General features: G+C 39.1%; 1 protein-coding gene across 1 annotated transcript in view; it reads left to right on the top strand.

Annotated features, from left to right (window-relative positions):
* The window catches only part of mtor (mechanistic target of rapamycin kinase), a 97,417-nt gene extending 84,183 nt beyond the window's left edge, over nt 1-13,234 (top strand). The window contains exons 47-58 of the mRNA XM_035947331.2: nt 1,860-1,995; nt 2,142-2,289; nt 4,664-4,786; nt 6,378-6,460; nt 6,572-6,644; nt 6,727-6,801; nt 8,627-8,762; nt 10,264-10,329; nt 10,421-10,501; nt 10,761-10,841; nt 11,738-11,843; nt 12,668-13,234. Of these exons, the coding sequence (XP_035803224.1) occupies nt 1,860-1,995; nt 2,142-2,289; nt 4,664-4,786; nt 6,378-6,460; nt 6,572-6,644; nt 6,727-6,801; nt 8,627-8,762; nt 10,264-10,329; nt 10,421-10,501; nt 10,761-10,841; nt 11,738-11,843; nt 12,668-12,683 (1,124 nt within the window). The 3' untranslated portion in view covers nt 12,684-13,234. The remainder of the gene's footprint in view (nt 1-1,859; nt 1,996-2,141; nt 2,290-4,663; nt 4,787-6,377; nt 6,461-6,571; nt 6,645-6,726; nt 6,802-8,626; nt 8,763-10,263; nt 10,330-10,420; nt 10,502-10,760; nt 10,842-11,737; nt 11,844-12,667) is intronic.
* Nucleotides 13,235-25,606: the final 12,372 nt, after the last annotated feature.

Here is a 25,606-nt window from a genome sequence, read left to right as displayed (position 1 = left end):
GCTTTGTCCCCCTAGTGGCACACAATACATTGCTTACTGGGAGTGCCATTAGAGGCACATTTAGGATAAAACAGGGACCTTGTCTTACTCTTTCCACTGGGAATGTCAGTTTACTCCATTAAATGTAATATGGCAGTTACATTGCTGGTGAAATAGTGAAACAATTAGATAAGTGACATCATCTGTGCTTTAGAAATGTTAAGTACATTTCCCTTTCTATCATCCTGAAAATGTAATTCAATTTAAGAGGATTGAGTTGATGTCACAGTTCATCCAGTGATTGTACACATACATATTTTCCACTCCATGAGAGTTGCTGGGGAAAAAATATTTTTAGTATGCATTTGTAAAGCTTTGTTCTGCTTTATAAATCCAGTGTTGCTTCAAACAGAGGGTGTCCAGGAAGCAGGGGATTATTGGAACAAAGCTTATTTTAGGAGTCATGTATACTAATCTGTGTTTGGTTTGCAACAATGTGGAAGGTACACCACCGTTCAAAAGTTTGGAGTCACTTAGAAATGTCCTTATTTTTGAAAGAAGAGCATTTTTTTCAGTGAAGATAACATTAAATGAATCAGAAATACAGTCTAGACATTATTAATGTGGTAAATGATGATTCTAGCTGGAAACGGCTGATTTTTATTGTAATATCTACATAGAGGTACAGAGGAACATTTCCAGCAACCATCACTCCTGTGTTCTAATGCTACATTTTGTTAGCTAATCATGTTGAAAAGTGAATTGATGATTAGAAAACACTTGTGCAATTATGTTAGCACATGAATAAAAGTGTGAGTTTTCATGGAAAGTATAAAATTGCTTGGGTGACCCCAAACTTTGGAACGGCAGTATACGTACGAATACGTATATCAGAATTCAAGGTTTCCCAGCCCAACATTGTATTGTCACCAGTTAAACAACTAGAGCTGTCTCAATCACTCTGCGTAATGGACGAAGTGCATCAACATCAATATTTTGACAAATGCATGTTTTTTTTCTTCTTTTTTATTATAGTTTATTATAACAGATGTTTTACTTCAGTATCACTGCGCATCATCTCTCCTGCTCTCTCATATGTACTGCATTTTAATACAGCCAAATTTCCAATTAAGCTGTTCTCATTTACATATTTTTCTGTTTCTGTTGTCACACAGTGGAGTAAATATAAAATAAGGACTAAAACGCAGCCCATTAAGACTACATGTTAATCAAGCTGCTGCTCTGCACCGCTGTAATCCTGATTTTTAACCACGATGTTGTCAAGCTCACCATACATGAAGAACTGAAGACGATGGCTAAGAATCAAGTTAGATTTTTGTAAAGTTTTAAAACAACTTCCAAAGTCAGGGAACGTGATGAGTAGAAAATGAGTTGTTTTAGTAAAATGTCCACAATATGTTGCACCTCATTTACATACAAACATACAGACTGAATGTTTTATCATTTTAATAGAAAGGTTTAAGGTTTATTAGAATGATTTAATAGAAACTTCACTTAGTAATTGTCATTTTGCTTTTTCAGAGGAAAATTGATTATTAGCATTATGTATCTACTTGTTCATTTCAATAGATGAATCAATAGAAAAATAGTTATTACCAGTAGATCTTTGATCAATATTGCATACTTCACCTGTTGGTAGTTTTAATGTAGGGCATATCAGTGTAGTGTGAGTGGAAAATATTTATAGCCTTATCTAACCTTACTTCAAGAGATGGTAATAGAGGCAGCTGCAGAACAGCAGGAGAGCATCATGGAGGAAAACCAGTCTGGCCAAATCCAACCAAATAATGATTTTTAGATAATGATTCAACTCCCTTTGAGCAGGGAATCACTGTTGTGTTTTATGGTCCCATCTGCAGGTAGTAACGGCCATGAGTTCATGTTCCTGTTGAAGGGCCACGAGGACCTGAGGCAGGATGAGAGAGTCATGCAGCTGTTTGGTCTGGTCAACACACTGCTGGCCAACGACCCTGCGTCCTTGCGCAAGAACCTCAGGTAGACACTCATTCTAAGTCATTTCCACACTCACAAGAGCATCACTTGCTCAAATTCCAAGGGACAGAAAGTTTTGCACATTTTGAGAGCACATATGTGACAAAGAATTGTTTGTGTTTGTTTTGGCTCTATGTTGGATTCATCAGCATTCAGCGCTATGCCGTGATCCCCCTGTCCACCAACTCAGGCCTGATTGGCTGGGTGCCCCACTGTGACACCCTGCATGCCCTCATCAGAGACTACAGAGAGAAGAAAAAGATTTTGCTGAACATTGAACATCGCATCATGCTCAGGGTGAGGAACCACCACTCAGCAGTGAGAACAGTATTTATTTCCATTGTCGGGCTTTTATTTTCTCAGTTTCACTCAGTTAATTAGCCTAGCCTAGTAATATCAAGATGTTCCAAACAAACACATTCACAAGATGGAATTTAAATGTGCTATCTTATTAAATATAGATTTAGGTGTAAATGACCTTATGTGCTCCCATTTTAATTGTTTTCTGCCAATAGTGTCTGATTCATGAAATGTTTTTGAATTTGTTGTTTTCATATAAAATCGTTCATACTAAATAGATTCATCAAAGCTGAGGAAACATCTGTTTTTAGTGATTATATCAATGAATACCAATCAGTCCTTAATGAAAACACATTCACAGACCCTTAATTGTTACAAATGATCTTTATATCTCTCAATAGTCATAGGAGAACACAGATGCATAACTTTCACCACTCTAGTGTCACTACATAAAGTAAAAGTGTCTCAGATGACCTGGGAGCAGGCACAGAGCAGGTTCACAGCTTGACACCTGCTTATAGGGAATGAATACTAGAAAAAAGTATCATGTCAGACAAAAGAAACATCAAGAAGGTCACAGGAGAAAAGCAGGGCTCAGGTTCAAGTGCCTTTTTTTTCATGATAGGATGATGACATCTTATCCAGCCTTGACGGGATTTACTGGTTAGAAGGATGACAAGTGGCAGACCTTCTCAGTCTGAGTGCAGGCAAACAGGGAATGTCATTGAATATAATAGCATGCCTCAATATTGTGGCTTATTTTCTATTTGCTTATGATGTTTGAATTATTAATGATGTGTTATATTCCTGTGTAAGACTTTGACATGACAAGATCCTGAGGTCACCTGTCAGTCAGTGAGGCCATTAAGTGGTTAGAAGATGAGGCTGATGGAAGACAGAATGTGTGTCCCACTGTTCCTTACCTAAAACTTTACAAACAAGACAAGCACTGAGAGAGTGCAGTACTCTGCCATGGCTGCTCACTTGTTGTATCATTTCCGACAGATGAAATCTTTAAAAAAAATTAGTGTCAGAAATCACGGCACCATAGAATGTGGCCATTTAATATGGATGTACCCACAAACAAAACGACCATGTGCTGAGCACAGGCGTGTGTTATACATGTGTACATTATGTACAAATACCAAACCGCGTGACCTAAATATGTAGCAGGTGGGAAATGATGGGACTCGGAAACACCCCCACAATTTAATCAGTCGTTCCTTGTATAATTTCTGACGGATAAATAGGATCGCAATCATGTGATCTGTCAACAGGCACCTGATATAGTGTTCTCTTGTAGTCATAGTTACAGTGACGCCGTGCCGCTATCTCACAGTGATACAGAAATCTTTAACAAATCCATGGATCCAGACTGTAAGACACATCACTGCCAACATCTAATCACTTGGTCCTTGTGTCATTTCTGACTTTCCCTGAAAATTTTATCCAATCTGTTAGTCCGTTTTTGAGTAAAGTTGCTAACAGACAGACAGATGGACAGACAAACAGATGGACAAACATACGCCGATCGTCACAGAACTCCACTGCATTCCATAGCAAAATAATAAAAGTAAAGGATTAAATGTAAAGGAGAAGTATTCTGATGATTTTCAGAGCTGTATTAACTTTTCAGGGAGCTCCCTTGTTGAAGCTGCAGGGCAGTTTATAAAATTTGAAACTTAACTATTAAATTTTTTCTTTTTAAGAACGAACACCTTTACGACACTGGGATGTGCTTCTATCAAGTTGATAATTTCCTGTTGCCTGAAACTGGTTCATATTTCAGCACAAACACTGCATCAATGTTTAAGGCCCTCTTCATCACTTTATTGATTTGACTTTAGCGAGTCGTAGGTATGTCAATACTTTCAGTGGACATACAGTATAAAGATTTCCATAAACTCATCCAAGTAAGAATTCAAAAAATATTCCAAAAGGCACATCATGTGTCACCAGACCATCAGTATTCACCAAAATATTGTACTGTATATAGAGCCATGTATTAACAACGTTTAACAAAAAGCATTTTTAATCACATTAATTAAATAGGTTTTGCTCTGTGAGTGTGTATTGTTCAGACACACTTCTGGTAACTGAAATGACATCACACTCTGCTGTGAAGTGAGTGATGACATTTTTTAGCATAATTGTGGTGACAGGTCAAGTTAGAATAGCAATCATTGTCTTTTTAATACACTCCCTCCGTTCCTCCATTTTAGGAGTCTTTCTATGCTGCTGTTCTTCATTACTCTGTGATGACTTTCCAAATTTCTAATTACTGAGCAGAAAAACGTTCAGATTACATCTTTTTCTTAAAACTGGGACTGTGTAGGTGTTACTTTTAAAGAATTTCATCTATGTATTTCAGATGGCCCCAGACTATGACCACCTGACACTGATGGAGAAGGTGGAGGTGTTCGAACACGCTGTCAACAACACAGCCGGAGACGACCTGGCCAAGCTCTTGTGGCTCAAGAGCCCCAGCTCTGAGGTGACACGTTCCTCCGTTCTACTCTGTCATCACTAGGGCTGCAGCTTGTGATTATTTTAGTGAATGATTATTTTGGTAATTTATCGAGTAATCGGATTCCGCGCTTGGCATGCGTGTTACAACATTAAAAGCGAGAGAAAAGTGAGCGAGCTGTGCAACAGAAATAGCCGTCATGGCAGAACACGGGGGGACATCTGCTGTGTATTGTACATATATAGTATAGTACAGGGGTATTGTACATATGTAGTATAGTACAGGTATATTTTACATATATAGTATAGTACAGGGGTATTGTACATATGTAGTATTGTAGTATATGTAGTATGAATTTTAGTTGAATACCCACTAAAACTCAAAACCAGGGGAACCTGACATGTATGTAGTTGGTGATGCAGAAATCCCATAAATATGTCTTTATGTTTGGTCCGTTTAAACTGCTGGTACTACAGCTGATCAGTTTATTAGTATTTATTACAGAGAATATTCAGTCAATAACATTAGTTTCACTTTGATCTGGCCACATATTAAAATGATTTCATTCATTATGAGACAGTGTCAGACCTACATGCACTTCAATACAATGTCCTGTTTGAATATATGAAGTTTGACAGTTTTATTGTGCAGCTGTCTGTTAGAAATAATCAGCTGTATTGATAGGTACATTAAATATAATAATGCACGTTTAACAGTTTTCTACCAACATTCCTGTCTTACATAATTAAAATAATTATTACATAATTTCCAGGCGCAGCTTTTTAAGGTCATAAATGTTCCTCAATGTTCTCCATTAAAACAACCTGTTCCCGATTGGTTAATTTTGCGCAGAAAATAAGTCAAATGATTGTTAAACACTCGAGTTTGAAGTAGAAGGTTTAAGTTAACAAAGAAAGTTGAAAATCACCTTCATATCTGTTAACTTTGACTGAGGTTTTAGTTTTTGTCAAGCCAGTTCACACAAAGAAAGTCTGACTATGTCAAACTGCTTTCATAGTTCAGCCTCTGATCTGCTAAATGCCGTAAACACTAGAAAAGCTGTGCCTGTTAAAATAGAAGGGTCAAGTCAAATTTAAAATCCCCTTATAATTTATTGATTATAGGTCTGGGTACGTATAGCATGATGTCTCGGTCTGGACTCGGACCGCGGTCCACCAGTTAGTGACCTGGGATCTAGTATGAAGTAGATTAAACGAAGCCTCGATTCAGAGAATTTTGCCTCGACGAATTTGAGTAATCGAATTACTCGAATAACTCGAAGAATCATTTCAGCCCTAGTCGGCACTGGGGAGGATGACTGTGGGCGGGTCCTGCATATAATGTCAAGAGCGCTCAATTATAGAACCGAAAATTTGCAGATCATATGTCACTAACGACCTGCTGACAATTTTGGAAAGGTTTCATTATTCCAAAGACTAAGATATTAGGGAGATCTGTCCAGATCCTCACTGTAGTTTGTTCCTTTTCTGACTGTTAAGAAGAATACAGTTTACAGAAGTGAAATAGCCCTGCTGGAGATTTCTCTTCCATTTTCCACAATATTCTGCTCTAATGACTCAGACAATTTCTCATTATGCTGGCGTCATTTCTCCTTCAGGTGTGGTTCGACAGAAGGACCAACTACACCCGATCTTTGGCTGTGATGTCTATGGTGGGCTACATCCTTGGGTTGGGTGACAGGTGAGCTACTCATCTAAAAGACTGAAGTCATACTCATACATTATTTTGAATAATTTTTTAGAATAAAAACATGGGAAAAGATAAATAAGAAGATGATGTTTCTACCCATAGGCATCCATCGAACTTGATGTTAGACCGATTAAGTGGCAAGATCCTACACATTGACTTTGGAGACTGTTTTGAGGTAAGAGGAGATGTTTTTTGATACAGTCAACAGATTATTTTTCAGCATGTTTCTGAACTTATCCTCACATAACATTTACTAGGTGGCCATGACCAGAGAAAAGTTTCCTGAAAAGATCCCGTTCCGACTGACGAGGATGCTGACCAATGCGATGGAGGTATGCAACTCTGCCATGCTGTGATAAACATTAAAATGTCTTATTACTGTAGTTCAGAAAGTCAGAAAAGTCTGTAGCAGAGAATTCTCATCAGTTCTCAGTTTCTTATTTTTCCCAAATCATTTAAGTGTAAAACACTACAAATATTCTTCTAGTGGACTTACATTAAATCCTGTCTGAGCTGCTTCTCCTTTGTCCTCTGTATTTTTTTCAGAATAATTACTTTTTTTTTAAGTGTGCAGGGTTTCATCAGAAGCCATGACTCACTGTACCTTGTACTTAATGAGCAAAGAAAAAAGGAATGAAACATGAAAGCATTAAGAAATAAAAGCCAGCATTTTAAGAGGTTTTAATTGTCCTCTCTTTAGCTACTGGAAAGGTTTTTAGAAATGTGTTTGAAAAGCTTCTTCAAGCCAAGCACAGTTCAGTTATTTAAATATAAACATGTGGACTGCTCTACCACTAAACCTTAAAACCTCTGACTGGCTCCTGCTTTTAACTACTAAGTACTTTGATGGCTGTTTAAGGTCCCATGTGGGGAAAATCCAGTTTTGTTGTGTTTGTATTTCTTTTAAATTTGTAAGTGTAAAATGGAAAGGCTTTCTTCCACTATTCTTCTAACTCCTCCCAAAGCGAGATGGTCTGCTAGCTTTTGAGGCTAGTAGAATTTTATCCCGTTTCTACCTAGATATTGAGGAACCAGTCTTTGTTCAATCCTTCTCTCTCAGTGCCATCTTGTGATCTATTCAGAATCTCTCAATCCACCTTGTTAATCTATTTTGAAGAGTTGCTTATGCAAACTCAAATGGGCAGTGTTCTGCTGTTGGCTTTATGAGTGAACTGAAGGGTCTTCATGCACTTCTAGCATCTGAGGAACTAATTGTTTATTTTTGTTGGCAATGTCACCACAACAATAATATAATCCTCAGTGTTGGCACATTATGCAGCTAGTCCACCTGATATTACCATTAGCTTTGCTGATATGCCCACAGGTTAGAATTCTGTGGAAACTGTAATGCTGAGGGAAATTCAGAGGTGGTGGAACTTTTAAACAACCAGTGAACAAGGACTGGGTGGTTTACTGTGTTTTAATTTCACCTGTTGTGCTTCAGTGCAACCTAAACTCAAACCAGTTTTTACATCTGTTTACTTCTCTACTGCTCTCTGTCATCACTTCTACTGCATTTGAATACATCCAGACACCCAATACATCTCTTCTAATTTGCATAGTTGTACTCATTCTGCCTGAAATGCAGTCCATTATGACTTCATGTTAACGTTCAGTTACTTCAGAGGCATTTCCTAACTGCCAGACTGCACCGCTAAAATATAGATTTTATAACCGCAATGCTGTCTTACAAACATGACAAATGTAGAATGATTATTCAGAGAGAAAATAAGAAGCAATAGAAAGTCCTGGATGCGCGTATCATTCATTCACGTTCTCATTTAATCTGTGTCTACTTTCATGCTGTCAGCTGTTTACCGTGCCATCAATTACAGGAGCAGGGAGAGTCTTATTCCTGAGGAGGGCATGGATGGCAGCAGGACAGCTATATTTAAAGCTATAGATGCTGAAACAGCCTGTTTTACACAGGGCTAAAAAGGATAAGGGATAATAAAGTACTTATGAAATTAACCGTTTGTGGTATTTTGAGCTAAAAAATTCAAAGACACATTGTAAGGATGTGAGAGTTTCATTGGTTTATAGAAAGGGGGCCCAATATGGGACCTTTAATGTACAAACACTAAACAGAAACCTAAATATCTGATCGTGTGAAAAGTTTGGCCCTGTCAGTAATGTTTGCGTTTGGTTGTGTGTCAGGTAACTGGCTTGGACGGTAACTACAGGATCACCTGCCACACAGTGATGGAGGTGCTGAGGGAGCACCGGGACAGCGTCATGGCTGTGCTGGAGGCCTTCGTCTATGATCCGTTGCTCAACTGGAGGCTCATGGACAGTAAGAGATCGTCAGCTTTTCACATTCAGGACATCTTCTCTAACTGTCAGAGAAGGAAAACAGATGATGGACAAATTACATAGTTCATCCTCAACTAACCACCACTGCATACATGACAGTTACAATGAATTGAGCAGGAACAAGTTGAGGTCAGTAAAGTCATTTTGTGAAGGTCAGTGCAGATTAATCGTCTTACAGCTGATGCTGCTGTTTTTAAGCGGTGAGTAGTGTGGACGTTAAACTTAATCACATAAGGCAGTGTTGGATTTCTGTTGGCTTGTATTTTAGAGAAAATAGACCAAACGGTTGAAGAAGTGGTGTAGACATCTAAAGGTCATTGATTAAATTGAATTGAACAAAGTGGATGAATCTCTCTGACAGTCCATGAATACTGTTAAGGTTACCGTCAGCAAGACGTTTAAATAACAGAAAAATACATCAGTTTCATTAAGTAATGTGAAGAAAATGTATCGTTAAAGATCTCTCATACTTTACTGTCTATAACCACATTATTAAACTGTACTTTCGTGCACTACATTTTTCTGTAGAGGACAGGTCTGCAAATGTTTCACTATCCTTAAATATGTTGGGATTTCTGGTAAAATTCTCAAGTTCTGAAGGTCAAGTCTTAGAGGGACAGTGTTGTGTTACGATTAGAGTTTATTCATCCTTCTTTTTAGGTTTAATTTGAAGAAAAAATAATCATCAAGGAATTTGTAGATATTTCGTTTTGTCATTAATGCTCTGAACCCAAAGCAGTTTGTCTGGCTTTTTTAGTTCCGGTCACATTTTTACTCACCATGGGTTAATTTTTTACTGCAATATAAAATCTTTACTTAAACTATGGAAACAGCAAAACCATGGATAGAAGTAGAGAGAACTCAAACATGTATTCTGTGCAGTATGACACAGTTAGAATGCCATAAATGAAAAAAAGGAATAAATGAAAGTTTAATTTCTTTGATTTGTTTTACAAAAACTGAAAAAGAACTTGATTCAATGCAGCTACAAATTGTTACCTATATTTGTAACAGAGACATGTGTAATAAAGTGATTTTGATGAAATCTGGAAATTTTTATGCTTAAATTTTGATCATTTTGCTAATTGAACAGCACTTCACATATGAGCAGTTCAAGGACCACTGGAAGGTTGAAAATCTAACAGCTCTTTCTGTTTTCACAAGTTTTATCTCTGATAAATTGGGTAATTTTGGAGATTTGTTTTAAAAGACAACTTGTCTTTGAATTTCCCACTTTTTTTTAGGGTTAAACAATTTTAGCGATTTATGGTTTCAGGATGTATTAGCAACTTTTAGGTGTACATAGATGTTTAATCTGGGAGACAATTTTCTACATGTAAATAATTTAAAAAGAGCTTTTTTCTGTTTTTAGAAAGTCAGAGTAGTATTGGTACTTAATGTAAGGTGAATGAAAAAGAGCACTTTAAAAATGAAGTGTCATAAAAGTCATGTCATGGAAAATGCTTCTGTCTCACCCACAGCAAATACCAAAGGCAACAAGCGTTCACGTACCAGGACGGACTCGTACACCGCTGGACAGTCAGTGGGTCAGTGTTCAGTACATACCGCATCTTCCAGTTTTGAACGTATTGATGCAAATCCATGTTTAAATCCGTGACTGTGTCATGCTGTCTGCAGAGGCCCTTGAGGGGATAGACCTTGGAGAGACCACACACAAGAAACCAGGGACCACAGTGCCTGAATCCATCCACTCCTTCAGTGAGTCACCAGCTCCTTTTGACATTTCACTCATTTGTTGTACAACCCTGTAGTTTTTCTCAACTCATTTTACCACCTCAATACCAAGCTCTCTTGCTGTCATAAATGATTGGTGCAACTGCTATGCTATCATAATGCAGCATTTAATCTACTTGGTTTTCCTTCAGCTGCAAAGAGGCTTGGTACCGCGAGTGCATAGTGTGTTTTTCTAATGTTGTCAGTAGTTGTTGTTGACACCAGCTTGTTTGTGTCTTTGAAGTTGGAGATGGGTTGGTACAGCCTGAGGCACTCAACAAGAAAGCTATTCAGATTATCAACAGGGTCCGGGACAAACTTACAGGTGAGTTCATCAGCAAGAAGCAACAGCAAGCTAAAAGTGACGACAAATATCAGCTTAAGTTCTGCTGTTTCATTTTCATCCACAAGCTTTTTTTTTCAGGAATGCAGCATTTGTTGATTTATTAGTTTTTGGTGTTCAGAAATCACAGCAACATAGAATGTGGCCAATTAATATAGCTGTGCCCACTAACAAAATTACCTTACGCTGAACACATGCGCATGTTATGCATGTGAACATTATGCACGGATACTGGATCGTGTGACCTAAACGTGTAGCAGGAATTGATGGAACTTAGAAACACCCCCACAATTTAGCCCATTGTTCCTTGTATCATTTCCAACAGATAAGTCCTGATAAGTCCACAGCGATCGATTTGTAGTAGAATCGCAGTCATGTGATCGTCAGCAGGCAGCTGACGTAGTGTTCACTTGTCAGAGTTACAGTGACACAGTGTTGCTAACTCGCATTGATACAGAAATCTTGAACAAATCCATGGAACCAGACTATAAGCCGCATCACTGCCAAATCTAATCACTCGGTGCTTGTGTCATTTCATCCAAATTCGTTAGTCTGTTTTTGAATAATGTTACGAACAGACAGACAAACCAACACTGATCATCACATATATCTGCAGCGTTCCTTGGCGGAGTAACACTACTTTTATCAGTTGCTCATAGAAGTGCAATGTCATAGTAGTGTAAAGAAAATGTACAATTAAAGATAACTCTCACTCTGTCTATAACCACATTGTTAAACTGTATTTTAGTGCACTATATTTTTCTGTAGAGGAATGTTCTCTGCAAATGTTTCACTGTCCTTAAAGATGTTGGTGTTTCTGGTTAAATTCTCAAGTTCTAAAGGTCAAGTCTTACAAGGATAGTGTTTGTTTCTTATAGGTCGCGACTTTTCCCACGATGAGACACTGGATGTACCAACACAAGTAGAGCTCCTCATCAAGCAAGCCACATCTCATGAAAACCTGTGCCAGTGCTACATCGGATGGTCAGTACTCCCTTCTGCTGTATTTAAAGCAGTGATGCAATGCAGCAGAAATCCACCTCAAATCTTACTTGCAGTAGGCAGAAATTTGGAACAGGCAAAAAATACTAATAATAAAGGCAGAATTTCAGAACATGCAGCCCTCCGCTTTTGGCTCTCCTCTCCCTGTTCAAACGCCCCTCTACCACACTTTGAGCTAGAAGTCAACATTGATTTTATTAGTGGCTGCACCCACCTATACACCCTGACCTCCTGACTGAAAGTTTTCCATCCAACCCCGGGCTGGGCTGTTGCTAAGCCACACTAAAGATCCTGGCTGTTGCCCATGTTGACTACATTTTCACAACCATTATCTCAGCCAGATCCATTTAGCCTCCCTGCTTTTTTGTCTCACTGCAAAGTATTATTATTGTTACAGCAGGTTGTTGCACCACAGTCTCCATTTTGTCTACATACTACTTTCCACTCTTTTAGAGTATGCAGGTCTGAGATTACAGAGAAGAATATTTGTGAAGTTTCTCCTGACTGTGTGATGCAACCCAATTTCTAAACTTGTTGGGATTTTAAAAGTCCTGTTGTGTGATCCTAGCCTTAAGTCTAATGTTATAGGCTAAATTTTTCTGCCAAGAGCGGGGGCAGAAGTCTAGTCTGAAATGCTGAAAGGTTAGTGTGGAATTTGTAATGCCAAAGAAATACTGCCTACCCCTGATTTAAGGCATGATGGTGTACATGGATGCATCACAAAAGTTGTAGAAGCCAGCTTTCTGTAGCTTCCACATTTTTTTGCTGCTGTCTCTATTTGACTTAAACTTTTTTTTTTTAAACAGGTGTCCATTTTGGTGAAGAAGAGTCTCTTTCAGCCAAGGTTACACTTGACATTCTTTCTCACTGACAAAAGAAGAAGGAGCACCCAACTCAAATCCACTGAAAAATGTCCTTAAACCAGAGCGCAGAGCCTTTTGAAAGCTGTTATATGTTGTTTTTTTCTTTGCTGTTGTAGAATTGTACAATTGACAAGTGACATGTTTTAAGCTTATGAGAAAGTACCCGTAAAGCTCCGTTTTTACCCGATTACTATAATTTAACTACAATTGTAGTCATTGCTTCGAATGACTTATTTTTTTGCATCATAATCACTTGCTAAAAGCTTTTTACAGTGGCCATATTGTAATAAGTTATGACATTTCTTACTACACACTCTGTTTCTTACAAACCCACCAGTCTGTTGTATTATTGTGTATTAATGTGACAAATTTCCATGAGATAGTATGCCTTTTACTAACTTAAATGTTCTTCAAAGGATACTCAGCTGAGCAGACAGTCAGATTTGATTTGAAATACTTATAACGCACTGTATGGACATGTGTGTGCCATTAAACCCTGTACAGATACAACTGCTACTGTGCTGCCTTCATTTCACTGTGCATGCTCATTTAGCTGAGCTTGTCACATCTTCAGCAGGTGCAAATGAAAGCATTTCATGCTACATGTTTTCTGTTAAAAAAAAAAAAAAGTCTTTGGTGCTCCTCTCTCCTTCTTTTTCTTCTGACACCCACAGAGGGCACTCTAACTCCTAACAAGATCTATCTCCTCCATCTTTTCAAGAAAGGCTTTGGGAGAGGATGCACACATTCAAACCAGAGATGATGAGACTAGACTAGATTCTCCCCTAAACCACAACAAAACAAAGAAATACTTGATTTTAAACATATGCTCTCCACTTGAGATGAGATTGCTTGTTCTAAGAACAGCGACTATGTTTATCCTAGTCCTGGGACCACAGGGACACACAGTCATTTAAGCAAATGCAGTCCTTGACAGAATCAAAACCCAATCAGATGATGCAAATTACAGAGGCAGCGCTGGAGACAACTATTCATTTGCTTTTTCTGTGCTGTTACCTGGTGAGTGCAAGGTAGCTTCGCTTCTACTTGTGCTCATTGCTATTCCCCCTCAATTTCTCCATTTATTTCTTCCCTGCATTCTCCTCTGAAGGTTAATTACTTATAGATAGTTAAAGATTACAGATCAGCAAACAGCAGCCCATTGATCTCTTCCCTGCCGTGCCCACCTCTGCAATGTCACACTCTTTACACGCTGGGACAGAGGCCTGGTGATTATCTGTTCATATCGATCGATCCCTCCTCTGTTTTCCTTCGCTTTTTACCCCCTTTTGCTTCCTTTGCCTCAACTCTGTCACTTTCTTCCCTCCCCCTTGCCAAAAGCTCATTATTGAAAATGAGACTTTTCATTGCCCGTGCCACTATTTCTGTTGTTGTTTCTCATCCGTCTAATTTGTTTGGGTTTTTTTAGCCTCTCAAGTCTGTTGAGGGGCAGGCGAGTCAATACCTCAAGTTAAATAGGCTGCATTGATTGGGAGAGGGATTTAGCTGTTTACCAACTGTAGAAATGGGCTCGAGCCACAGAAAAACAGCGCAGGTGTCTGCATGGAGCAAGTCAATGGTGACAAATGAGTCACGGGGAGAAAATGCCCTTAAATGAGGGAAGATGAAAGGCTTGTCGGTGGAGGCTGAGAGTGCAGGAGGACACGCTCCATCAACCTTTAAGGTTGTCACATGAAGCTGACCATTCCTGCCACCTTGAGCCAAGACATTAGAAATGGTGGGATATAGCCATGCATTCAGAAGTACATGCTTCCTCTCGCTAGGACTCAAGCCTGTTCCTCTTCATCGTTGGTCTTGCCTCCATCCTTGAGCTTGTATTCGTCCACAAGACCTCCCCTCCGGATGTTATTCCACACCCATGCACCATCTTTAGCTTCTCATAACCTCCGGAGATTTCAGAAGTGCTTCACCCAAGGAGTACAGTCGCACAAACCAAAGCGCACTGAGGATGAAAAAATTCCTTATTTCCTAGTAAAAGCACCTCATTTTCCTTAACTTTCTCAGCATGAATAGAATATGAAAGTCAGACATTGCTTATGAATAAAAAAACACTGCAAGCCCATCATTTTAGATTGCTTCCAGCTTTAAATCCGTGGTGATCGTTCTACAGTTTCTGAGTGCAATAAAATAAATCACTGTCGACCACTAATGTCTGAAAGTGGTCTTGCTAACTTTACTGCAAGGGTCACAAATCAGCACTAATGCCTAAAGTCAAAGTCAAATGTATTTATGAAGCACATTAAAAAATGAGTTAAACCAAAGTGCTGCACGACTAAAACAGTATGCCACAGAACACAAACACTGACTACACAATGACTAGAAGGCATCTAGATAAACAACAATTGTGTAACATCCAAGATCATCTGGCTGGTCGATGTAGGTGCTCTCACAGATGTATGATGATGCAAGAGTCATGCTGTATAAGGTGGTGCCACCCCATTGACAACTTGAAAATCATACGGTCAGTTCTGAAGTGGACAAAAAAACAGTTCTGGTGCTCTCTGATCACACTAAGCAGCTGAGGGGGGCGGCATGGCTCAGTGGGTAGAGTGGCCGTCTTGTAACTGGAGGGTTGCCGGTTCGATCCTCGCCTGGTGAGCTCATGTCCAGGTGTCCCTGAGCAAGACACCCAACCCCTAACTGCTCCTGATGGGTCGTGGTTAGCGCCTTGCATCCGCCATCAGTGTGTGAATGTGTGTGTGAATGGGTGAATGTGATGTATAATGTAAAGCGCTTTGGGTATCGTTTCTGGTATAGTAAAGCGCTACATAAATACAGACCATTTACCACCAACTTTCAAGGCTTGATCAACCTCCACTGCTGCAGAACAGCTTTGAGTTGTATTTCTTGTTTCCTTTAATAATTCTGAAATATACATTATTTTTCAGTTTTGGGTAACCTTTCCTTATTTTTAACCTCTGGCAGTTCACCACCTACCTTCGTACCATTTCAAGCTGTTCATTGGACTTGAACTACTTGAATTTCTATTAAAAAAAGGAAAAACTAGGGTGTTATAAAACTTTTGACCATTAGTGTAAATGTAATTCAATCTACAACACCACCTCACTCCACAGTGTTTTTAAAAATAGTGTCATATCACTGTTTTTTAAAAATGCTTCAGTTTTTAGTAATGACATAATTTTCACTAAATCTGAGGACTGAGAGATATTACATCTTAAGTTACAGGGGCAAGACAAGATATGGTGCTGATGTTCAAATACTCCTGTATGCTAGGGTCTGGGATGATAAACATGAGGAATATGTCAGTTTTTTTTTTTTTACAGAGTGATGATGGAAACCCTGTGACTTCATTGGTTTACAGGTGTCAGTGGAACAGCAGTAAGCGTCTACATGTCATTAATTATTGCTCTGTGACAAAATTTGTGTTAAATGTTTTCATAGGCTGAAGAGTTTTCTTTAATACCTCCATACTGATCTTGGCGTCTAGAAGTGAAGTTCGCCTTTAAGACTCAGGGTTTTAGGAAATTCAAAGTAACAGAAGAATTAATGTGCAGACAGTGAAGTCAAGCACTGAATGAGAGACTCCATTTTCTCCTCAGGTGGTGTGGGGCTCAAGCACAGGCCTCTGCCTCAGCCTGACGCACTGCCACTGGATGTAATTAAGGTGTCGTGAAAATGTAAAGCCGGTTTAGAGGCGTGTGAATCAGTAGAGCTGGAGGAGAAACTGGCAGGACTTTAGTTCAGATGGAGTCCAGCACAAGTGAACTACATGAACCTACTGCTAGCTGGAGACTCAACACGCTCCTCTGCTTCTCTATAAGAACACTTTGCCTCTTGTACTACACTTCCATCTTTCTCTCTCTCTGGCATGGCTAACAGCTGTGAAGAGAAAGACAGAAACAGAGGCGATATTGACGGCCAAGCAGGAAAGTTCGATAGCAGGCTCTGGAGTTGTTTAAAGCAGGAGCCTGCAGCCAGGACTCAGGTTGTCCTTGTGCACTGTGGTGTAAAGCCAGTATCGATGAACTTGACAGCAGTTTAGCCCGCCTGAGATCTGCTGTTCTCTAAGGATACTTCAGACACATTCTCCTGGGAGCTTTAGCCTTGTTTACCCTGTTAATGTTCCACAGAACTACAATGTCAGAAATGCATGTGGAAAGATTTCGGTTTTGCTAGTCATGTTTGTCAAAATGAGGGAATTTAAGTAGTATGGAAGTCATCCAGACATGCAGTACCAGGGGTTTATTTGAATGACAGAGTAAAACTAGGTTATTTACATGAAAAATAAATTAGTTATAGTTACAGTAACTGTGCTGTAAATGCAACCAGAGGCTGCCCAAGGAGAGGCAATATGAAAACTGGGCCAGTTCGAACTTAAGCCTGTGCATGCATTTTGCATGTTGATGGCTCCAAATGGCAATGTGTAGGAGTTAACTATTTGAAAAATTACCAATGTATTGCCCACTGACACCTGCAAATGACACACAGCATGTTCATGTTTATATTGACCAGCTATGCTATTTAGTGATGCTTTCTACAAAAAGAAACAGAGAGACACTTTTAATTAAGGATAAATCTGTGGCATTTATTATCAGATTGCTCGTTTTGCTGACTTACATTTATTTATGCATAGATATTAAGAGTTAAATGATGTCCAGTATCATTTATCTGTCATGCATCCATCCATTATCTATACACCGCTTAATCCTCATTAGGGTCGCGGGGGGGTTGGAGTCTTTCCCAGCTGACTTAGGGTGAAGACAGGGGACACGTTGGACAGGTCACCAGTCTATCACAGGGCTGCATATACAGACAATCATTTATCTGTCAAATAATTCAAAATTGTGCCAACTTACAGTACTACACTACTTCTGTGTTTAACAGTAGAGTATTTTATTTACTATGTAAAATTAAAAACTAACAGTTTACATTTCCTATATTAAAAATACATTACCAAAGTAGAAGCTCAGTAGACCTTTCATCGCTGAGATTTAAATCTTCTGTTTTTGCAATACTTAGGATGTTTGTATGGATTCGCGTCAGGCAGCATACCTGGCCAGACTGAGAGTCATCTTGTCAGGCAGTATTTTTAAATATAGCTAGTTGTCTACCTATGAAAATCATGAAGTGTCAGGCTAAGCCTGATTTATAGTTTAATCTCTTAAGACCCGAGCTTTGGTTGGGCTTGCATTTTAGATTTCTTCTCGTTATTTGGGATAAGGAGTAACCAATAAATATAATAACTGGATAACGTATAATATTTATTGTGTTACGACTGCGGTCGTTATCGTAGCTTCCTGTGCTGCGTGTGTCCTTTTTATGTCCCTATCATGTATGCAAATAGGGCTGCGCCGCACCACGGCCACGGTTGGTCGCCAGGATGACGGCTCGGCACTGGATTGGTTGGCTGTACCAGGAAGACCGCGATATAAAGGCGAAACCGTGACGTCGTCTCCGGGTCAGAGGGTCCGAGGGCGTGGCTACATCCTACCCTGCTTCCAACCTACACGTTAGCACACTTGGGTTCCAGTGATCAGCTGTGATTTAGGGATTTAATATTGAGTGATCGCAGTGAGCAGCCACCTTTTATTTAACCGTTTTTTTCTCATGTTTAAGTTAGGATAGGGAGGTTAGACTTTGTTGTTCTTTTTACCTTTTGTTTTTTGCAGATCAGTTTTGGGTTAATAGTTTAGTGGCGTTTTGTTTGTTGTTTTTGGTTTTGCTCACTGTCGCTTTCAGTTACCAGTCCCCATTGTTTCAGTTCTTAAAATTTGTGTTGAGAAATAAATACCTAAATTTTATGCGAAAACGTGTGTTGGAAATGCTTGGGACCAGGGGAAGGATGCCTCTTCGTGTTACGCACAGTGACCCCTAGGCTGGGCGTAACAATTGTTATATGTATTATATTTTATAATATTTATATAAATATTATAATTAGATTGTTATCAGTATTATTGTTGATATTTTTATTATTATAATTTTTATTGTTATTATTATCATTATTATGAACAATGCACTCTTTTTGAAAAAAAAAGAAAGATGCCCACTAGGTTAATCAGAGGTCCTGTAACTAAGCCCAGATTTGACCACTGAGTCTGTGGAGTGCTGCCATAATATTTATTACCCAGTATCAGTTCAAAATTTGAGTTTGCAGATTGTTATATATTGTATATTATTATTCTGAATAATATAATATATAATCTAATTTTATACAAAACAAATAAAACTATAAATTACCTTTATTTCCATTATATGGAATATGTCATCAACCTTTTAGGATTATGTGACATGAAATAAGTCTAGATTAATCCAATAGAATGACAGTTGCTACATCAGTGATAAAGAATGCAACTGCAAAACATTAGGCTATACTGACCAGAAATGTAGTATCTAAATCATCTGCTTCTATCCTCTATTTTCCTGACAACACTGAACATTTAAAACAAGGCTTGAAGTGAAATGATTTACGCAGCGTGTTTTTATAAATACAATAATAACATTCTGTTACTGTTTGAATGTTTTGTGCCCAAGATTTACTGGTGTCCAAACTATACCTTAATTATGAAGAGCTACATTTTTTATTGTCAGAAGCAACAGATGGATCTACGAAGCACCTGATTTAGCTTGTATTTGCCGTTTTTTCTAATACTAAGAATATGAATAAGAAAATCAAGAAAATAGATGAACAGTAGCCACTGCTGCCTGCTATCCATCTAGAAAATATGTTCAATAAAAAAAAATTTCACTTTTTGATAATGTGCTGCCACGCTTTGATGGGGATGGCAAGAACAGCATGCATGCCAATATGTTTATTAAAGTGAATCAGTGATGATTCTGCCTTGTGCATGAATCATACATCAGCAACAGCCTAATTTTACACATTTACACATGCCATGATAATAAAGACATAAAAAAATAGAAATGCTTGGCAAAAATAGCATACAGTCAATGTCAAAGTTCCAGGTTTCTAATATTAGCTGCTGCTCTAACCACTGCTGTTTGTCATTATGGATTGATCTGATCCATTATCAGCCTCTTGGGCTGCTAAAGAATAGCGTATGCACACAGTTATCTCATCTGTTTGAACCTGTGCTGAATTAGCCAGATTGTGTAAACCTGAACCAACTTTTATGGAACCACTTTATCCGCGACTGATTTGTTAGGTCTATTCAAACCAGGCCACCTCTGTTCTTAGTGCGCACCCTCACGCAGCGTGGGTGTTTAAACCAATGAACAGGACTGGAGTTTGGATCTTTGGCTCTGATGGGCCGGATGATAAGCCGGTTGTCACACCAGCAGACACACTTTAAGATGTGCCTCTTGGTGAGTGTTTAACTGTTCACATGGCTGCCCTAACATACAGGTGTCCTCCAGGACAGCGTGACATCAGTGTTGGCCATGGTTACTTGTGCGAAAATGTACATGGCACCAATTAGTGAAGCAAGTTTGAATTTTTAAGCAAAGAGTGCAAAAAAAAAAAAAAAAAGGTTTTAAGTTACGATTTAAAGGTGCCCAGTGGAGTCTCTCCTCATAAGACTGTGTGTTCTGGAGGTCCAGCAAGCAGATTGTGTGCATTTCTGTTTCTTAGCTTGCCACCTTCCTCTCCACTATTTTTGTTGGCACATTGCTACATTTGTTGATGCGCTGTAAATCTCATGATTGCCTGTGATGACTGTGTGCATGCATTCATGTTCTTGTGCATCTGAAAGAAATAAAGAAAATAAAAATTCACTATAAAGCACTGCATTATGGCACTACTAGTGGACAAATATACCACCTTTATTACTTGTACTTTTTATAATTGCATCCAAAACATGCACTGCAATGTTGTGTTTTTTGGACACTGTACTTTTTCATTTGAAATGAAAATACATTCTTTACATGTCCATATGGCATTTTTTATATGATTTAAAGAGCAAAAAATCAGTCAACGTCATGGCTTAGCATTTATACCTTGAAACCACAGTGCACCGTAGGCGCCCAAGGGTTTCATCCTTAATGAACCTCAGGCACCAGTCCTGTCAAGTTGCAGGGTGCAGCTTTCTGTATAATTTTTCTTAAGAATCATCCATCCTATACACTGCTTAATCCTCATTAAGGTCGCAGGGGGGCTGGAGTCTATCCCAGCTGACTGAGGGTGAAGACAGGGGACACCCTGGACAGGTCACCAGTCTATCACAGAGCTACATAGAGAGACACACAATCACATCTACAGACAATTTAGAGATACCAATTAATCTAAGCATGTTTTTGGACTGTGGGAAGAAGCCAGAGAACCCGGAGAAAACCCACACATGCACAGGGAGAACATGCAAGCTCCATGCAGAAAGATCCTGGGAAGGCAGGGACGTGAACCGGAGATCTTCTAGCTGTAAGGCAACAGTGCTAACCACCAAGCCACTGTGCAGCCCCTAGTATGGACCAGTTTTCCTATCAATTAGTATTTTACTGCTTCATTGCTGCCATCCAACAACACATCTGCACACCAATGTAGGGAAATCAAAGGGTTCATCATTCTGATTTGGAATTTAAAATAAAGGCATATTTATTTGTTCTAGAAGGTACTTCTGCACTGGTTGCTAATGTTTGGTGACAACTTGGCAGTGGACCAGCATTTCCTCCCAGCAGCACTGGTCCACCTTCAGTGATGTGAGGCAGGTCACAGTGAGGTAAAGGTCTCTGTTAGCCGTGAGCCTGACAGTTGAGTCATACATGTAATCAACAATGTAGTAACACAGTATAGGACAGAGGCACAAACTGGAGGCTGTGTTGTTCAGGAGTCAAAGGACGGCGCTGTGAGGTTGATTGTATTATTTCAAACTCAGTGCAGTTATTGGACTGTCTGACCAAAAGTGACCTTAACATTGTATTTGCTTCAGCTGAGCTGCTTGGCGGATTGCAGTACAGTTCAACAGGCCGTCTGTAGTTGTGTGTGTGTGAGTGTGACAGCTCCCAGGTGTGAGTGTACGGAACTGTATGAATGTGTTCAGAGAGGCTGCACGCTCAGCAAAATCCTTCCTTGGATAAATAAAGATTGTTTGTCTCAGTACTTACCATAGGTTTTGTTGCAGCGCTGGCTGCAGTGAGTGACACTATTCAGTTTGGCATTTCGGGATTACAGAGAGAGAGACAGAGGACAGATACCTCAACTGACACTTTTCAAACATATTTTCACACACGGTGTACAAAGTAAAAAATCGACAACTGAGATTCAGATCAGAAAGCTCTGTGACAGCAGACAGAAACTACATTTGTGCATACTGTGCATTCTTCTCCCCACTTTCCTGTTTGCCTCTCGACTAACCTGTCTAATAAAGCCAACAAAAGGCCAGAAAAAAAACCCACTGATGGTACAATGAGAAGGAATGGGATATCTTTGGCAACAAATCACTTCTGGAAGAGATGAATTTGCAAGCTGACAGTGTTCACTTGCTGTCATAGTTACAGTGACGCTGTGCTGCTATTTCGCAATGATAGAGAAATCTTTTTTTTAAATCCAAAATATTTTTATTGTTTTTCACATGAAAATATAGGTACATTTGTATAAAACATTGGCTCACAAGGTCTTCTTAAACAAAAAATAAAATACAGATACAACTATGGTTTGAGTCACTGTATAAAAGACATGTAAATGTGTATGTATGATTGTTTTATACAGATAAAACAATAATGCAATTAAAATAAAGATAAAATATGAATATATAAAAAATAAAAACCAAGACCTTCCCACCCATCCCACCACTGCTTAACAGAATGTTCACTCCATGATAAAGATTATACTATGCTGCATCGAATGAATCACAGAGCTGGGAATGCCTGTATAAATGAACCCCACATATCCTCAAAAGCACCAGGAGTTTGTTTCAGTGAGTATCTGATCTTTTCCAGTTTTAAACAGGACATGGCATCCTGCAGCCACTGTGCATGATCAGGAGGGGAGGCATCTTTCCACTTTAGTAAGATGACACGGCATGCCAGTAGTAAGGCAAAGGCTAGGGATTTTTTTTGGTTGTATTAAGATGTACTTGATTTTCAATAACCCCAAAGAGGGCTACTATAGGATTTGGTTCCAATCTAATGCTCAATATCTGAGAAATAGCGCTAAAGATGGCTCCCCAATAGTTACCCAAATGTGGGCAAGACCAGAACATGTGTCTGAAGGAGGCTTCTGTTAAGTTACACCTGGTACATAGTGGGCTAACTTCAGGGTACATAGCGGATAGTTTGACCTGGAAATGTGTACCCGGTGTACGATTTTAAACTGGATTAATTGATGGCAAGCACAGAAAGAAGATGAGTGAACCAGTCTAAGCCTGCTAGTCCAGGCATCTTCTCTTATAGTGACATACCAAATCCTCTTCCCAGGCTCTTTTGAATTTGTTTACAGAAGGGCTTTTAAGTTCTAACATAATGTTATATAACTTAGAGATGAGGCCTTTGGATGGCTTTAATGACAGGATATTATCAAGTGTTGCTGCTTGTGAAGAAGCTTGGGATTCAGATAATTGTGACACAAGAAAATGTCTAATCTGAAGAAAATGAAAGAAATCAGATTTTAAAAGTTAAAATTTTTCCTTCAACTCTGAAAAGGACAATATGGTGCCTTCTTTGAGTAAATGTTTGAGATGAATGATACCCTCCTGATGCCATCTCTGAAAACCTGCATCCATGATAGAAGGCTTAAAAAGATGGTTCAGAATAGGGCTCCAGGTAGAGAAGCTGGCCAGGCCAAACTGTTTTCTAAATTGTCCCCAGATTTTCAAAGAGTGTTTAACCACAGGATTGTCAAATATGCTATCAGAAGGTAAAGGTAAGGCAGAGCCAATACAAGCCAGAGGGGAAGGATTCATTGAAGAAAGCTCCAAAGCAGCCCAGTCAGGAAGTTCAGACTGTTCATAACAGAAGGACCAATGAACTAGACATCTCAAATGGGCTACCCAGTAATATAAACGGAAATTTGGCAAGGTGAGACCCCCAGTAAATTTAGACTTTTGAAGATGAGTTTTGCTTAAGTGTGGACGCTTGCCTCTCCATAAGTAGGAGAATAAGATTGAGTCCAGCTGTTGGAAAAAAGCATGCGGAATAAAGATTGACAATGTTTGAAAAAGAAGAATTTAGGGAGAATAACCATTTTAACAGAGTTGACACAGCCCACCAAAGACATTGATAACGGCGACCATTGTGACTCCAGTTGCTTGGACTGGTTTAGAAGGACAGACAGGTTTTCTTTGAACAAATCTTTGTACTTCTTGGTAACTGTAACTCCAAGATATGAGAACTTAATATGTTCAATGTTATATGGAGTCCATTTTATATGTTTATCAGACTTATCCCCATATGTATAGAATCTGGTTTAATTCCTTAAAAGCAGCTGTTCAACACGGTAGGTGGTGAGCAAATCAAATCTAGTCTTCAACTCGACTCTCTTTTTGTATATATCAGATGATTTATTCTGGGCATACTGTTTGTCTAATTGTCCTATTTGATGGATTAGGTCATTTTGTTCCTGAACCGATTTACGTTTCATTCGGACAGTAAAAGCAATGATCTGCCCATGAAGGTAAGCTTTGAGTGTATCCCACAGGGTAAGATAGGAGGTATCTGGATTTGTGTTAGTATCGATGAAAAAAGCTGTTTCATTCTCTATAAATTTAACAAATTCTGCATCTGATAGCAAAGTTGAGTTGAAACACCATTGTCTACACTCAGGAGGAAGGCCAGTAAGTGACAAGGAGAGCAATACAGGTGCATGATCACACAGACGAAGTTACAGCACTAAATCTGCCAGAGCAGCTACTTACAGCATTATAACCTGGTCTCCTGTGTGTCTACTCCTGTCAATGCACATGTACCTTTAAGCCCTTTCTGGCCAGCTCCTTTTACAGACATGTCATTGGAGTAAATCACACACCACAGAATCAGTCACGCCTATGCAACACAGCTGTATTTCTAACACTGGCAACGGACAAGTTTCCATTCAAATTTAGCGCAAATTTTAACAGAATTTCCAGAACACTGTCAACAAACATTACACATGAATTCCAGTTGTTATCATTACTGTTTTGCAGATATTAGGATGTCATAATCTGTGGAACTAATTATCCACTCTGTTGCCACAATGTCAAAAATGTGCTAAAGTTAAAATATTCATCTGATGCCGATATTTTGAATCCTAAAGGACATTTAAAGGTTTTCTACAAGTTTTTTTGTGCAAGTTGAATAATGCTTGGATAGAAATGCCCTGACATATGGAACAGAATTTGGAAATTCTGGTTGCACTACGGCTATCTACTGGCATTGCTTTCCATTCAGCTGAGAGACTGGATAATAAAACACAGTTTAAACCATTCTGGACTGAGTGTAAGTCAGCACTTTCAGGACAGTTTGAAATAAATCAATGATACGATTTCACATCAAAGGTAGAACTCAGTATAAATTTGCTCAACTTTAGCAAGAGAATCTATTTATCAGTGTTTCTACTGAAATAAAGCAGAGGTCAGCACTCTGTTCATCATGAATCTACTGGAGGTTCATCTCCTTTTTCTCTTTAGTTGGTTACAGATATCCCTCTGCCATCCACTGTTGCACTGACCTGTAATTTGGCCTTCCTGTTTGCTTGTAAATTTCTCACAATGTGTTCTTCGTCAGAGCTGTCCGTGGTGCTTTTGTTTGCACTCCATGTTCTGAGGATGTGTGAAAATCTCAGGAGTGGAATGACTCTCTCTCAGAAGTAGCAGCCCACGTGAACACACTTCAGTCACATGTCTTTGCCATGTGTAGTGAAATAACAGCTAAGCTTCTTGAAAGTGTCTGCATGCCCTCAAGGATCTATTAGGTCTCAGTAATGTATGTGAGGAGGCTATGAGGTGCACCTGATGAAGTGGACCCTGAGTTTAGATT

This window comes from Amphiprion ocellaris, chromosome 8 (assembly GCF_022539595.1).
Source record: "Amphiprion ocellaris isolate individual 3 ecotype Okinawa chromosome 8, ASM2253959v1, whole genome shotgun sequence".
Taxonomy (NCBI): domain Eukaryota; kingdom Metazoa; phylum Chordata; class Actinopteri; family Pomacentridae; genus Amphiprion; species Amphiprion ocellaris.
Note: the sequence above shows the minus strand (reverse complement) of the source record. Positions and strands in the feature narration are given on the sequence as shown.